This window comes from Coregonus lavaretus (genome assembly GCF_964263955.1).
Source record: "Coregonus lavaretus genome assembly, chromosome: 25".
NCBI lineage: Eukaryota > Metazoa > Chordata > Actinopteri > Salmoniformes > Salmonidae > Coregonus > Coregonus lavaretus.
This window is the reverse complement of record NC_140012.1, coordinates 9,491,513-9,507,879: the sequence shown is the minus strand read 5'-3', so window position 1 is coordinate 9,507,879 and position 16,367 is coordinate 9,491,513. Positions and strand designations below refer to the sequence as shown.

At 40.7% G+C, this 16,367-nt stretch overlaps 1 protein-coding gene across 1 annotated transcript in view; it reads right to left on the bottom strand.

Moving 5' to 3' along the window:
- The window catches only part of LOC311100771 (src kinase-associated phosphoprotein 1-like), a 47,286-nt gene extending 31,287 nt beyond the window's left edge, over positions 1-15,999 (bottom strand). Inside the window, exons 1-4 of the mRNA XM_084141733.1 lie at positions 15,750-15,999; positions 14,791-14,896; positions 13,303-13,328; positions 13,031-13,147 (exon numbers count right to left, since the gene is read on the bottom strand). Of these exons, the coding sequence (XP_083997859.1) occupies positions 13,031-13,147; positions 13,303-13,328; positions 14,791-14,896; positions 15,750-15,789 (289 nt within the window). The 5' untranslated portion in view covers positions 15,790-15,999. The remainder of the gene's footprint in view (positions 1-13,030; positions 13,148-13,302; positions 13,329-14,790; positions 14,897-15,749) is intronic.
- Between the last annotated feature and the right edge of the window lie 368 nt (positions 16,000-16,367).

Below are 16,367 nucleotides of genomic sequence, written 5' to 3'. Positions count from 1 at the left end.
AGGTTTTCCAATGCCTCGCAAAGATCACCTATTGGTAGATGGGTAAACATGTAAAAAGCAGACATTAAATATCCCTTTGAGCATGGTGAAGTTATTAATTACACTTTGGATGGTGTATCAATACACCCAGTCACTACAAAGATACAGGCTTCCTTCCTAACTCAGTTGTCGGAGAAGAAGGAAACCGCTCAGGGATTTCACCATGAGGCCAATGGTGACTTTAAAACAGTTACAGAGTTTAATGGCTGTGATAGGAGAAAACTGAGGATGGATCAACAACATTGTATTTACTCCACAATACTAACCTAAATGACAGAGTGAAAAGAAGGAAGTCTGTACAGAATACAATATAATACTGCTGCCTTGCGGTTATGGTGGGTGATCAGTGACAGTTCGAAAATGTAATGTTTAAAGGATTTAGGGAATACTTTGCCACAGATGGAAACCACTGGCCTATCTTTGACTTCCCCATCTATTGTTATCTTCCATAAATTGCGAATCCGCCATAGAAATAATTAGAAAGAATAAGATGAAGCTCTGGTAATATGGATAACTATTGAAAGATAGCTGATATGAGTTTTTCTATATTGTAATGAATGATGCAACCTTTGGTAGGTAGGCTACTTGCAAGCTTCGGCTAAAATACAGCAAAGCCAAGTCATCTGCGCTCATGGTTCTCACAGGGGAAGTGAAAAGATAGGCTAAAATGACTTTGCTCATGATCATGCATGCCGCAAGACATGTAACTATAAGTTCCTTTAATTTTCTTTCGCGGGTGCCTTTTCATTATCTGGATAGACACTTGTGGTGTCTAGCTAACGTTACACCAATCAAAGCAGTAGAGTGTGTAGATAAACAAAACGTTAGTTGTCAAAACCATTCAACAAATTTGCACCACCTATTTTAATTTGCTCCATGGCTCAGGCGGCCAAGTGGACACAAGGCTGTTTGGCTCATCTCAGTCGCGAAGAAGAATAGCTTTGTAGCTGTTTCTGATTAATAAACAATGCTTGTGGGTGGTAACATTCAAATAAAACCCAGTCCTGAAACGAAACGTAGGCTGAAAATAATTTGGTTTGGGCATTTAAATGCTAAATAGGAATGTGAAAATAATCAATGCATTTTATTTTCATGTCAGTGCAAATGATTCATGCCACAATTAAATTGCAAAGTTAAAATGAACATAGAAAATGGTTAAATTGGAAATGGTAAACAATTTTTTAATAAAAATAATAAATGGTAAAAGGAAAAAGAGAAATGCATTTTCTCTTTCAATTTCCATTTTAATGTTCAAAGTGTATGCAAATTGCTTCTTGGAGGTGTGAACTAAAAGAGCAATACTACACCCCCATGAATTAGTACATCCTAGCCATGCCGGGCTTCTGTACATTGATTTTAAATTAGTGTAACCAACACACAGGGTGCGAACCGACGCAGGTCTCCCGCGCACTAGAAAAGCATAGACCTGCTAAGCTGAAGCCTAGCATTGATTCGGGGAGCGAATGTAACTCTTCAGATCTCAGGCAAGGTTAGGCCTACTAATCATGCATGTGTGGTCACTGAATCACCTCAGTTACAATTCACCATCCTTTGACCTCCTCCTCACAGAGACCCATCTGAGCCACATGACAAATATAACAAACAGGGTTTGAGCAACGGTCTTCTGCACATCAGAAGAGCACATTAGTCCACTAAACCAAAGCCTATAGCCAATGCAACTCTTCAGGTATGAGGCAAGGTTACTCATCATGCAAACAACTAACCAGGAAGAAGTGGTTCGGTGACTACCCACAACCCACATGTGATGAGTAAGTAATTTGCATACACTTTGAAAGTGAAAATAGAAAAATTGGACAGTTGGAAAATGAAAACAGCCACTTTCCATTTCCCTTTGCTAATTACATTTACGATTTTCTGTTAACATTTGCCATTTTCTGTTTACCATTAACGATTTTCGATTTTCATTTTAACGTTGCAATTTCATTGTGGCATGAATCATGTGCAGTTATATGAAAATATAAATGCATTTATAATTTTGAGCATTTCAATTCAACATATACAGTGAGGGAAAAAAGTATTTGATCCCCTGCTGATTTGTATGTTTGCCCACTGATTGAGAGAATGCCAAGAGTTTGCAAAGCTGTCATCAAGGCAAAGGGTGTCTATTTGAAGAATCTCAAATATGCTGATTTTGTACATTTGCCAACTGACAAAGACATGATCAGTCTATACTTTTAATGGTAGGTTTATTTGATCAGTGAGAGACAGAATAACAACAACAAAATCCAGAAAAACGCATGTCAAAAATGTTATAAATTGATTTGCATTTTAATGAGGGAAATAAGTATTTGACCCCTCTGCAAAACATTACTTAGTACTTGGTGGCAAATCCCTTGTTGGCAATCACAGAGGTCAGACGTTTCTTGTAGTTGGCCACCAGGTTTGCACACATCTCAGGAGGGATTTTGTTCCACTCCTCTTTGCAGATCTTCTCCAAGTCATTAAGGCTTTGATGCTGACGTTTGGCAACTCGAACCTTCAGCTCCCTCCACAGATTTTCTATGGGCTTAAGGTCTGGAGACTGGCTAGGAGACTGTGCTTCTTCTTGAGCCACTCCTTTGTTGCCTTGGCCGTGTGTTTTGGGTCATTGTCATGCTGGAATACCCATCCACGACCCATTTTCAATGCCCTGGCTGAGGGAAGGAGGTTCTCACCCAAGATTTGACGGTACATGGCCCCATCCATCGTCCCTTTGATACGGTGAAGTTGTCCTGTCCCCTTAGCAGAAAAACACCCCCAAAGCATAATGGTGTTCTTGGGGTCATAGGCAGCATTCCTCCTCCTCCAAACACGGCGAGTTGAGTTGATGCCAAAGAGCTCGATTTGTATACAGTTGAAGTCAGAAGTTTACATACATTTAGGTTGGAGTCATTAAAACTTGTTTTTCAACCACTCCACAAATGTCTTGTTAACAAATTATAGTTTTGGCAAGTCTGTTAGGACATCTACTTTGTGCATGACACAAGTAATTTTTCCAACAATTGTTTACAGACAGATTATTTTACTTATAATTCACTGTATCACAATTCCAGTGGGTCAGAAGTTTACATACACTAAGTTGACTGTGCCTTTTAAACAGCTTGGAAAATTCCAGAAAATGATGTCATGGCTTTAGAAGCTTCTGATAGGCTAATTGACATAATTTGAGTCAATTGGAGGTGTACCTGTGGATGTATTTCTAGGCCTACCTTCAAACTCAGTGCCTCTTTGCTTGACATCATGGGAAAATCTAAAGAAATCAGCCAAGACCTCAGAAAACAAATTGTAGACCTCCACAAGTCTGGTTCATCCTTGGGAGCAATTTCCAAATGCCTGAAGGTACCACGTTAATCTGTACAAACAATAGTATGCAAGTATAAACACCATGGGACCACGCAGCCGTCATACCGCTCAGGAAGGAGACGCGTTCTGTCTCCTAGAGATAAACGTACTTTGGTGCGAAAAGTGCAAATCAATCCCAGAACAACAGCAAAGGACCTTGTGAAGATGCTGGAAGAAACCGGTACAAAAGTATCTATATCCACAGTAAAACGAGTCCTATATCGACATAACCTGAAAGGCCGCTCAGCAAGGAAGAAGCCACTGCTCCAAAACCGCCATAAAAAAGCCAGACTACAGTTTGCAACTGCACATGGGGACAAAGATCGTACTTTTTGGAGAAATGTCCTCTGGTCTGATGAAACAAAAATAGAACTGTTTGGCCATAATGACCATCTTTATGTTTGGAGGAAAAAGGGGGTGCTTGCAAGCAGAAGAACACCATACCAACCGTGAAGCACAGGGGTGGCATCATCATGCTGTGGGGGTGCTTTGCTGCAGGAGGGACTGGTGCACTTCACAAAATAGATGGCATCATGAGGAAGGAAAATTATGTGAATATATTGAAGCAACATCTCAAGACATCAGTCAGGAAGTTAAAGCTTGGTCGCAAATGGGTCTTCCAAATGGACAATGACCCCAAGCATACTTCCAAAGTTGTGGCAAAATGGCTTAAGGACAACAAAGTCAAGGTTTTGGAGTGGCCATCACAAAGCTGTCACACCCTGACCTTAGATATCCCTTTTATTCTCTATTTAGTTAGGTCAGGGTGTGATTTGGGTGGGCATTCTAGTTTTTCTATTTCTCTGTTGGCTGGGTATGGTTCCCAATCAGAGGCAGCTGTCTATCGTTGTCTCTGATTGGTGATCATACTTAGGCAGCCTTTTTCCCACCTTAGTTTGTGGGATCTTGTTTTTGTATGGTTGCTTTGTAACTCCTGAGTGGCGCAGTGGTCTAAGGCACTGCATCGCAGTGCTAGCTGTGCCACTAGAGATCCTGGTTCGAATCCAGGCTCTGTCGCAGCCGGCCGCGACCGGGAGACTCATGGGCGGCGCACAATTGGCCCAGCGTCGTCCAGGGTAGGGGAGGGAATGGCCGGCAGGGATGTAGCTCAGTTGATAGAGCATGGCGTTTGCAACGCCAGGGTTGTGGGTTCGATTCCCACGGGGGGCCAGTATAAAAAAAATATGTATTCACTAACTGTAAGTCGCTCTGGATAAGAGCGTCTGCTAAATGACTAAAATGTAAAATGTAATGTAAATGTAGACTGCAGAACTTTACGTTTGTGTGTATTTTGTTGTTTTGTGTGTTTCATTTAATAAATTAATATGTTCGCCTACCACGCTGCACCTTGGTCCGAGCCTTCAATCAACAAACGTGACAAAAGCCCTGACCTCAATCCTATAGAAGATGAAAACAGAACTGAAAAAGTGTGTGCGAGCAAGGAGGCCTACCAACCTGACTGAGTTACACCAGCTCTGTCAGGAGGAAAGGGCCAAAATTCACCCAACTTATTGTGGGAAGCTTGTGGAAGGATACCCGAAACGTTTGACCCAAGTTAAACAATTTCAAGGCAATGCTACCAAATACTAATTGAGTGTATGTAAACTTCTGACCCACTGGGAATGTGATGAAATAAATAAAAGCTCAAATAAATAATTCTCTCTACTATTATTCTGACATTTCACATTCTTAAAATAAAGTGGTGATCCTAACTGACCTAAGACAGCAAAGTTTTACTAGGTTTAAATGTCAGGAATTGTGAAAAACTGAGTTTAAATGTATTTGGCTATGGTGTATGTAAACTTCCGACTTCAACTGTATGTATGTATGTATGTATGTATGTATGTATGTATGTATGTATGTATGTATGTATGTATGTATGTATAAAAATATATATATATATTAACCACTGTGTTGTTCCAGGATTGGGTGTGTTCTTTTCCACACAGAGTGATCACACACTTTTCCCTGAGATAAGGCTAAGTTACAATACAGGCTACAATAAATCATTGGAGATCATTTCCATTGGAGATAAGCAATCTGCTCACAAAGTACAGGCACATGTACAGGCAACCCTGTCACGCTGGCACACACAGTGCGATTGGCGATTGGTATCCCTGATGAACAAGAGGGATGCATCCAACTCAGCATCCTCAAATAACTCCACAAGGGCATGTTAATGACCTCAAAGTGCTACATTAAAGCTACAATTAAACAAAGGAATCCCAGAGGCCTTGGAAGCTGTCGTGTCACTGTCTTTGCACAGGCCAACACATCTCTCTACTCTCCATTTATTACCCTAAGAAATCAGCAGGCCACCTGGGCTTGGCATCAAAACTTGATTCATCTCCAGAAATTGATTCAAGTGGAGAGAAAAATCAAATTCTAATTTGCAAGACAGGAGGGGGGAGAGGCAAGGGGGTGAATGCAGGAGGTACCTGGGAAGGCTAACCTCTGGGTGAACCCAGCGCATGTGATTGCTTTCAATGTCACAGACAAATAGCAAAACTAAGGGGGAGATTAGAACCACCCAGCCCGGGCTTCCCACTCTGCATGCTGTCTATGTAGACCAGGGGTGTCAAACATATGGCCCGCGGCCCGGATCTGGGGTCCAAATCAGCCCACGGGGGGTTTGAGTAAAAAAATTAAAAACATGTGAGAGAAAAAAATTGCTGGGGGAAAACGAACTCAAAATACTTTAAAATTACTAAAACCAAATCGAAACTGTGCAAAAATTTTAATGGACCTACATTCATACAGTTTTTTTTACTGTGTCCAGCTCGCAAAAAAATCACTAAACAGTCAGGGAGCATGAAAAATTCCCAAAACTATGTATTTTGCTAATTTTGACAGCGAGGAAATATAACACATTTTCAGTGCTGCCTTCAGGACCTCGTCGAAGATTGAATGCGGCCCCCGGGGAAGAATGTGTTTGACACCCCTAATGTAGACTGTTACATGTCGACATTCTCACTGCCCTGTTTTCTCTGTGTGTTTTACCAAAGACTTACACCAGAAAAACATCTAAACAAAGGAAATTAAGGAGAAATCTGAAACAAAATAGCTTTTTACAGAAGGTGCCAGAAAACAACATGGCAGAGCTTGTAGTGTGGGCGAGGAGTGATGGATGCCCCTCAGTTAAAGACGTCCAAATCCCCCCTTCAAGCAGTCCTTTCCTCTTGCCAGGCAGCGTGAGTGAGAGAGAGTGTTGGAGATTAATAGTCAAAACAGGGAGAGACGGCGCAGAAGGAGAGCGAGTGGGAGAAAAGGAGCAGGGAGAGAAAGAAAAAACTATCAGCATCTGCAGCAGCACAGTTGCCCCAGGGGAATAGTGTGAACTTTTGAACCCTGATGGCAGGGCCAGCATCATGCCGAGCCTGTTCCAGTCTTGTAATGTGTCTCTTGACTACAGCAGAGGAGAAGAGCGAGGGAAAATGAGAGAGTGAAGGAGAAAGGAAAAAATTAACATGTTCTGTGCATCCTGCAAATGAGTAGCATGAGTGACTTGAAATCCATGCACCAATGAACACTGGAAAAGGAATCTCCCGGCAGCTCTGTATTCTGAAGGGTGGGTATTTCCAAGTCAAAAGAAACTTAGATCTGTGGAGTTACTATTGACAGCCAGGTCAATATTATAGACGAGGCTAATGGTTTCTGACAGGTCACAGGTTGACCAGCCAAGAGGCCAGGGGTCAGAAGTTCATTGAGTGGATTGACAACATGACCACTCACAGGGAGAGCCAGGTCTGTTTCTCACATAATTGCTAAGTACTGTAGCTGATTCAGTGAAGATAATCTGTATCTGAGGTATTTTTGTATTTGCATTTATTAGGGATCCCCATTAGCTGCTACTCTTCCTGGGGTCCAAACACATTAAGGCACTTACATTACACATAAACAAAAGATAAAATAGTACATCATATTACATTATTACACCACTACATGTCTACAATACAAAATGTATAATACCACCATACAACAATATTACAATGTACGTGTGTAGAGTGTGTCTGCTAGCGTGTGTGTGCGTGTATGCGTGTCTGTACCTGTGTGTGTGTGTCTCTTTTCACAGTCCCCGCTATTCCATAAGATTTGTATCTGGGTTTTTTCAATCTGATTCTACTGCTTGCATCAGTTACCTGATGTGGAATAGAGTTCCATGTAGTCATGGCTTTATATAGTACTGTGCGACTCCCATAGTCTGTTCTGGACTTGGGGATTGTGAAGAGACCTCTGGTGGCTTGTCTTGTGGGGTATGCATGGGTGTCCAAGCTGTGTGCTAGTAGTTTAAACAGACAGTTCGGTGCATTCAACACTTCTTACAAAAACAAGTAGTGATGAAGTCAATCTCTCCTCCACTTTGAGCCATGAGAGATTGACATGCATATCATTCATGTTAGCTCCCCGTGTACATTTGTTCTGAGCCAATTGTCATTCTCCTAAGTCCCTCTTTGTGGAACCTGACCACACGACTGAACAGTAGTCCAGGTGCGACAGAACTAGGGCCTGTAGGACCTGCCTTGTTGATAATGTTGTTAAGAAGGCAGAGCAGCGCTTTATGGACAGACTTCTCCCCATTTTAGCTACTGTTGTATCAATATGTTTTGACCATGACAGTTTACAATCCAGGGTTACTCCAAGCAGTTTAGTCACCTCAACTTGCTCAATTTCCACATTATTCATTACAAGATTTAGTTGAGGTTTAGTGAATGATTTGTCCCAAATACAATGCTTTTAGTTTTAGAAATATCTTAGGACTAACTTATTCCTTGCCACCCATTCTAAAACTAACTGCAGCTCTTTGTTAAGTGTTGCAGTCATTTCAGTTGCTGTAGTAGCTGACGTGTATAGTGTTGAGTCATCCGCATACACAGACACACTGGCTTTACTCAAAGCGTTAGTAAAGATTGAAAAAAGTAAGGGGCCTAGACAGCTGCCCTGGAGAATTCCTGATTCTACCTGGATTATGTTGTAGAGGCTTCCATTAAAGAACACCCCCTGTGTTCTGATAGACAGGTAACTCTTTATCCACAATATAGCAGGGGGTGTAAAGCCATAACACATACGTTTTTCCAGCAGCAGAATATGATCGAATATGTCAAAAGCCGCACTGAATTCTAACAAAACAGCCCCCACAAACTTTTTATCATCAATTTCTCTAAGCCAATCATCAGTAATTTGTGTAAATGCTGTGCTTGTTGAATGTCCTTCCCTATAAGCCTGCTGAAAGTCTGTTGTCAATTTGTTTACTGTAAAATAGCATTGTATCTGGTCAACACTATTTTTTCCCCAAAGTTTACTAAGGGTTGGTAACAGGCTGATTGGTCGGCTATTTGAGCCAATAAAGGGGGCTTTACTATTCTTAGGTAGCGGAAGGACTTTTGCTTCCCTCCAGGCCTGAGGGCACATACTTTCTAGTAGGCTTAAATTGAAGACATGGCAAAAATGAGTGGCAATATCATCCACTATTATCCTCAGTAATTTTCCATCCAAGTTTAGGTTTAACAGCTTCCTCCACTAAAAGCACTTAGTACACAGAGGCCATTCAAGGTCTAGCCACAACCCCACAAATCTCTTTATTTATTTAGTCCTGCGTTATCTTTGACTGGGGCAGGTGCATCTTTAGATACTGTATACTACCCACGAACCTAATTTTGTTCTGGATAGCATAGTTATAATTGATAGCATAATATCATTAAAAGCACACCTTTTGAACTCTTTCCGAACTAAATTATACCAATCAAAACACAAAAATGTTACTTTAGCACACTCTTTGGCAATTCAAATTCTAGATTTACATTATCTTGACCCAATGTAAGAAACATTTGATACAATTGAACTAAAATGACTATTTCAAATCCAAAATGTTTATCTTGGCCTTTTTCCTATTGGCCGAAAATTGATGCAGGAAATAGTGTTGGCACTGGCAGAGCTGTGGCCTGCTGCCCATTGTCTCTGATCTCTATCAGTCAGCAGACACAAGGGCCCAGGCCACCTACATTATCTGATACTACACAGTAGCGCTGCCTACCCCTGCTTCTAACGAACAGACCTTTCTCACCACTCAGACATGTTCGTCAATAGATCATATCAATCAATGGGATCAATAAACAGACACTAATCATTATGTGAGATATCAGTTTGAGAGTTGGAGTTCATTTCGGCTTGAACAGGTCAAGTATGCCTTCAATAATAAATATGTGCACTATGAAACATAATAATATGCCATTTAGCAGACGCTTTTATCCAAAGCGACTTACAGTGATGCGTGCATACATTTTTGTGTATGGGTGGTCCCGGGGATCGAACCCACTACCCTGGCGTTACAAGCGCCGTGCTCTACCAGCTGAGCTACAGAGGACCACTATGTTTGATGTTTTACTAAATTAATAATCACATATTTTCTACACACCTGAACAAATATAGGAGATAACAATATATGAACACAATCATTATGACTACAAAAACATTGTGGAAGCAGAGATACAGTATCAAAACCCAATCTCCTCTGGCCGCTGCTGATACAATGGTCTGATACAAATACTGTCATCACCTCAGCTACCACCCAATCACCACAAAACAAACACGCCATCCCTATACTTCTTTTAAGACAGATCGTAAACTTGACCCTGCAAAACGGCATGCCAAGACTCATAGTACTTCGACCCCCATCTCCTACTTCCCTCCCTCCGCTTCCCAAGTCCTCCTCACACTGGAGGAGTGCTGGGTGGTGATGGGGGCTGTTGTCAACCAGACTGGGCGTGAGGCTGCAGGCACGGTCAGGTCATCTGTGTGGTCGACGGGTGAAACGCAGTTCACATTACCATGCAGACATGGAGGCAAACAATAGAGGGTCCATCTGTTCCTGTCAGCCATTACAAATCTGGTGTCAGCCAGTCCACTGGAGACAACAGGCCAGGCCATTTAGTGAAACAACACTGGGCGCTGTGTCGGCGACTACACCGAATACACTTATTCAACACTCAGGTTAGGGAGCAGAGAAATAGAGGCAGTCAATTCCCATGTCAAATACCTACTGAGTGTCATGGGTCTCCTCTACATAGCGGAACAAACTGAACCCATAACATCAATTTTCCTATACTTACTTCCTGCTGTTCTTTCAATCCCTGGACTTTGTTCTATTGTATATAGGTTATCTTTTGCAATTATATTGTTTATTATTCTCATAAGGCTAAAATCCATTAGAAAAATCTGGGATTTTTACTGAGTTGAGAAAAAATATGCATTGAACGGATGTGGGTGGAGCAATGTCTACATAAGGGTGCAAATTAAAAACACTCACAAAAGCTCTAACGAAGGCCTTGAGGCCGATACGTAAAGCTTAATAAAGAGCAGTGATACTAGCAAGAGCAGTGTGCTGGTTTCTTCTTTTTTCTCATCTTATTCAACTGTTTCCATGCACCTGCAACAAAGATAGCTCAGATGTGCGATTGCCTTTTGGATTTTTACTGAGTTAAAAGTTGACCTAATATAGGCCTTTGTGGTTTGGGTGACTGGAAGGTCCATACTACTAAAATCAGTGACGCATATCCAGTGTTGGGGAATCTACCCTGAAAAGATAGTTTACGAAACTACCAATTACTTCACACCGAAAGTAGTTAAGCTACACTAAAGCTACCCTGACGAAAAATATAGTTTTCTTAACTAAAGTTACTTTGAAGAAGTAGTTCACTACATCCAAACCACTTCGCAAAAAGTTATCATATGTAAATCTGAAATGTCATAGACCATAAATTGCAAGAACTGCAAGAACTTTGGGGTCATATGTTAAGAGAATGTGTAATTTAGCCTACTAAACATAAAAACAATGTTTCAAGTGAGAATTAGGCAGGTCTGATGCTGAAAAAGAAAGGAAATTATAGCCTACTTCACCCATATTTTATTTATATTAAAAGTTGTTGTTCCAGTAGTTAGCTAAACACCCCTACATGGCAAAAAAAGTAATTAACTACTGAAAACACTACCTAGATTTGAATTTAGTTGAACTACCACCAAGCTACTGCAAAATGTAGTTAAATTACTAGTTGAACTACATGTAGTTCACTACTCTCCAACACTGCGCATATCCAGCTTCTGTAATTAAACAATGAATACATGTTCTAAAATGTCATTGATTCCATTGGCTCATCATTTCATTATTTTCACACACACCCTCTTCCTTAGAAATGGACTGCCCTGCAAAGCGAGTAAAGCCATATCTGTCATTTACTCTGGGTAGTGAACAGACAGTGAACTATGAACTCCAGCTGCCCTTTGGTGAGGACACAGTTCATTCAGGAAACAAATGAGGAAAAAGCACAGGCCTGCATAGCTTTGCATTTGTTACATAATGGTGTATCTTTATATTTTAATAATCATTCAATGTGTCAAACAGACATTTGAAAATAGATATTGCAACATGCTAAATTCATAAAGTGGAGAAGTTATACATAGGAAGTTACAGAAACTGATGCCCATCATCTATGTCATGGTATGACACCCACTGAGTGCATGGGACACCCAAGGCTCTAGGTGAGCCACTGTGCCACTTTTGAATAACCAGTCAAGTACTACCATGTCTCATATAACTAAAGATAGAGAGAGAGAGAGAGAGAGAGACAGACAGACAGACAGACAGACTGATAAAGGGAGAGAGATGGAACACACATGGCCTCTCAGGTACAGTGTTGTATTTCAAACTGAGTTGGGAATGGAGAGCAGGGTAAGGGTTATTCAATCACCTCATTAGCCTCGAGCTACAAGGCACACTCTGTGTGGGCTGATCTAAGAGAAACTGACTAACACCTCTGCCTCTCCCGGTACACACGGATGGATACACTGTGGGCTCCAGACTACTCTCACCACTAGAGAGAGCTCTTGGTCACTTATCAGTTCTGTGTGAACAATCCCCCCAGCCTCACCCCTAGTATTCCCACCAACACTCCCTTCGTGCAGCAGAGCCAACCACTAGAGGGCAAGCTGTTACTTGACACCCCTTGTATGTACTGACATCATTCAGGTAAAGTGCACAGCAAGAGTCCCTATCTTCCCTTTACAAACCCCAAATATAATGTAGCAAACACCCTCTTGACATGCTTAAAGGCCCAATGCAGCTGTTTTTATCTCAATATCAAATCATTTGTGGGTAACAATTAATTACCTTGCTGTAATAGTTTCCCATTAAAATGGTCAAAATGAAACAAAAATAGATTTTTAGCAAAAATCTATTTCTCAAGCAAGATTTTTGCTAGGACTGTCTGGGAGTGGTCTGAGTGAGGGACCTAATTGGAGGGGCCTAATGGGATGGATATGTAACCTGGAAACTAGCTGATATTAGCAGAGGGGTTTGAAATAGTCTTTGTTAATGTTCTATTAACTTATAGCGACTGGTGATGTCACCAGGCAAGCAAACACTCCACCCCTGCAAAACCTATTGATTGGAAGGTCCTGTGTAAAATTTATTTTCAACCAGCAACTATCAGGAAATAACACTAATCACATTGTTTCACACTTTTACAGTGTTAGTTTCATCAGCTGTTGAACAATATTATTTGAAAACACAGGAAAATCTGAATTTTCACTGCATTGGGCCTTTAACACATATGCACGTTGCATTGAACACGCACACACAAACCAAGCCTTTACTCACACTCAGGAGAGCCCTCGTCCTGGTAGTCAGAGGCCACTGACAGGTCGTCTGAGGGGGCCGAGCGGCCCAGACTTGAGCTCTGGTTGTCATCTGAACTGTCCTCCTGTCTGGACTCAACTAGAAGGGCAACAACACAACATCAGGGTTGGGAGGCCAGGGGGGAGGACTTTCAAAAGCAAACAGGAAAAGTATTAGATGCACACAAAATAGCCTAAGTTACACCTCAAGTAAGGATTCAACCATTTTATGATGTAAAATATGCAGTCACTTACATCTGAAGGGAAACTCCTGAGGATTTCTGCAAAATAAAAGTGAACATGAGTTAAATTTAGACTGCAAATTAATTATAACACAAGTAGGTTCTAAGGTTTTTCGGTGTTTATAGTTCTGCCAATTTCTTCAAACACCCTACTTTGGCTTCCTGCTTCACAGACCACAAGACAACCTCTTGCAAACAAGTGCACCCTTTACCATGCACATAGTAGAGAGTCGAAGGCTTAGTTTCTGGTGCAGATATCTCAGATCACAGTTATCTATTCATTTCATGTCGTGCTTCCTTACACGTTTTCGTTTCACAATCCACATTTCCGTCCACAGTTTTTATGCGAGTAAAGTCCTACCATATAAAAACAAATCACAACAGCTGTGATGGAAACAGGATGTTTAGTTACAAATGTATCAATGTGGACGAATCATTTGTTCGTTTGTCATGGTGGGATCTTTTTGTGTCAGTAAAAATGAATTATGCGAGAAATGGCGGTGGAAGCCTTTATGCGCAGATATTGATGTAATAACCATCATATCAAAGTAAACTTGGAGTCACACGATGATATGGTGTGTGGTCCTCCCACTACAGGAAACCATGCAGTTTATTAGGCTACAGATTAAATAATTTATAATGAACTTCACAGGGTGATGAAAGTGCACAGTGACCTTGATGCTACTTTCTGATTCTGGTGACATGATGATCGATGCTTGACTGCCGTTTGAAAAATAAAAATATTCTCGCTCTTATCCATAATAATCTCATCATATAGACTGTATCGAGTAGGGTACAATTGCAGCCCGCAATTGGGTGGCGTCCCTGCATGTGGGCATTCCTGCATCTGCAGGAACCCCTCTTTACACTTATGTTGATCATTTTTTAAGTTAGGACTCCAGCACAGTAGGTGGTGTTAATGCACAATAATGTTGGATGCCAGCCGCCAATAAAGGTAATGCAGGAACCAATGGGATGCTCGAAGGGGAACGCCCCAAATTACGGGCTGCAGGTGCACACTATTGACTGTATCTGCAAGCTGTTGGCTAGAGCGCACATGCCAAAACCAAAGTATACAGAGGAGATTTGCTATTTAACGCAACAGTTTTTGTGACAAAACTATCGTTATATTTGAAAATGTGATGGAAACACATTGAACTTTCGATTTTTATTCGATACGAGAAAACTTAAGCTAAAAAGTACATTTTCTGTGCACTACATCATCACACACTGATTTTTATCCTCAACAAGTCTGTTTGGTGGTAACACACCACTGGTGGGAAAATGTGCATTTTTTCTTTATGCCGATTTTAGAATATTCATATGAAAATATGTCGCCAATTGGACGGAAACCTAGCTACAAATAAGCCTCTAAAATCAAAATGTTCTATCATCCAAAAAGCCTCAGGAAATATGAACATCTAATGTAAGATTTAAGTGACACAAGTTTCTTATTGGGAGGTAAAGGGGGCCAACTGGGAGGAACAGCACTTCCACGTACCTGGAGTGGACCACCCTGAAGTTATTAAGTAGGACGTCCCGTGTTTCTTTGGCATGTTTACTGAGGTTCTCGTCCTGTAGGATATCTGATACAAACAGCTCACAGTCTGAAAGACAAGTCAGGCAAGTCACACATTTAATAAGAGGAAGAAAGATGTTATACCTGCACATCACAATCCTGAGAAGACATCATATAAAATATCATCATATACATATAGGATATTTTGTGTCTCATCACCTAGAGCATCAACTCTTCCAAAAATGTACACAATTTTAAGTGCCTCAAAACCATTCAATTATCTTTTGTGTTACAATTTCCACCAGGACATTTAATCACAAACTGTATTCCAAGTCACGAGCATTTCAGAAACAATGTTATCTTTCATGTTGGCACAGGAAAAACAAGTTGAACTACAGCGCTTGTTTAGATTTCTTTATTCCTTTAATTGTAATACTACCTAAAGGCGTTAACATATGCAAATGTTGGTCAGAGGGCCGAGGTTGCTAGTACATGCAAATATGACAAACGCCAGTGTTCATGTTTGGGAACATTAACAGTTGTCACTACAGGGTGAATCAGATTGCAATCTATGATGGATATCCATAAGGCACTTGCAACAACAGTAAGGTATATGTATAGTAGTTCACAGCGCCACTGTAGATAATAGCGTAGTATAAATCCAGATTGTTTGATGAGTTTTAACATAGATCACTGAATTCTACAGGCATTGTTTTAACAATTCAAAAGAATCAGTAGGCCTAAATATAGCAGTAATGTTATACAAGATGTTCTCTTATGAACAATGATACTAGTTATACGGAAGAATGTCAAAGATATCAAAAAGCTCACTAAGTATATGATTGAGTACTACATCTTTATGACAATATTAGTACATTAACTACTACTGCTTAAAATAAACAGACAATATATATATATATACATATATATATATACATTACCCTCCAAAAGCCTCCTAATGTCATCAGAGACTGTCCCCATCCTACTCTCAAAGTTCCAGAAGAATTTTCAGACAATTAAAATGTTGATACGGTAAATCAGAGCTATACTTTTGTGAAAGGTTATAGTATCTGTGTAGACCTGACCCCTGTCATATCGTAACAGCTCACTGCTTGAAATGAAAGCCTGTGTATACTCACACACTACACTCATACACTTACACAGCATCTGTAACCCTACTGTTCTCAAACCAAAACTATTTCCGTGCGTGCATCCAATGCAAAGCCATATTTGCTAAAATGGGGCGGAGCATGAGGTGACTAAAAGCTTCCTTTGAATGCTGTTCTTCAGTTGTTATATCATATGTCACATCAGCTTATTCAAAGTCCACGGCTGTATGCATCCAACCTCAAGTATGACTATTAGAGTCCAGTTAATATGGTAATACCGGGTAGCATGGGTGGAAGTATCTGGTTTAGACAACTCCTTTGTTATTGTCATACATACACCTTGTTTTCTGGACCACAATAAAGGACTTGGCTAAAAGAGAAACAGACTGTCACTCAGGCTATAGATAACTGGTGATGTTTTGGTAACAGTTGACTCTATTTAATTGCTCA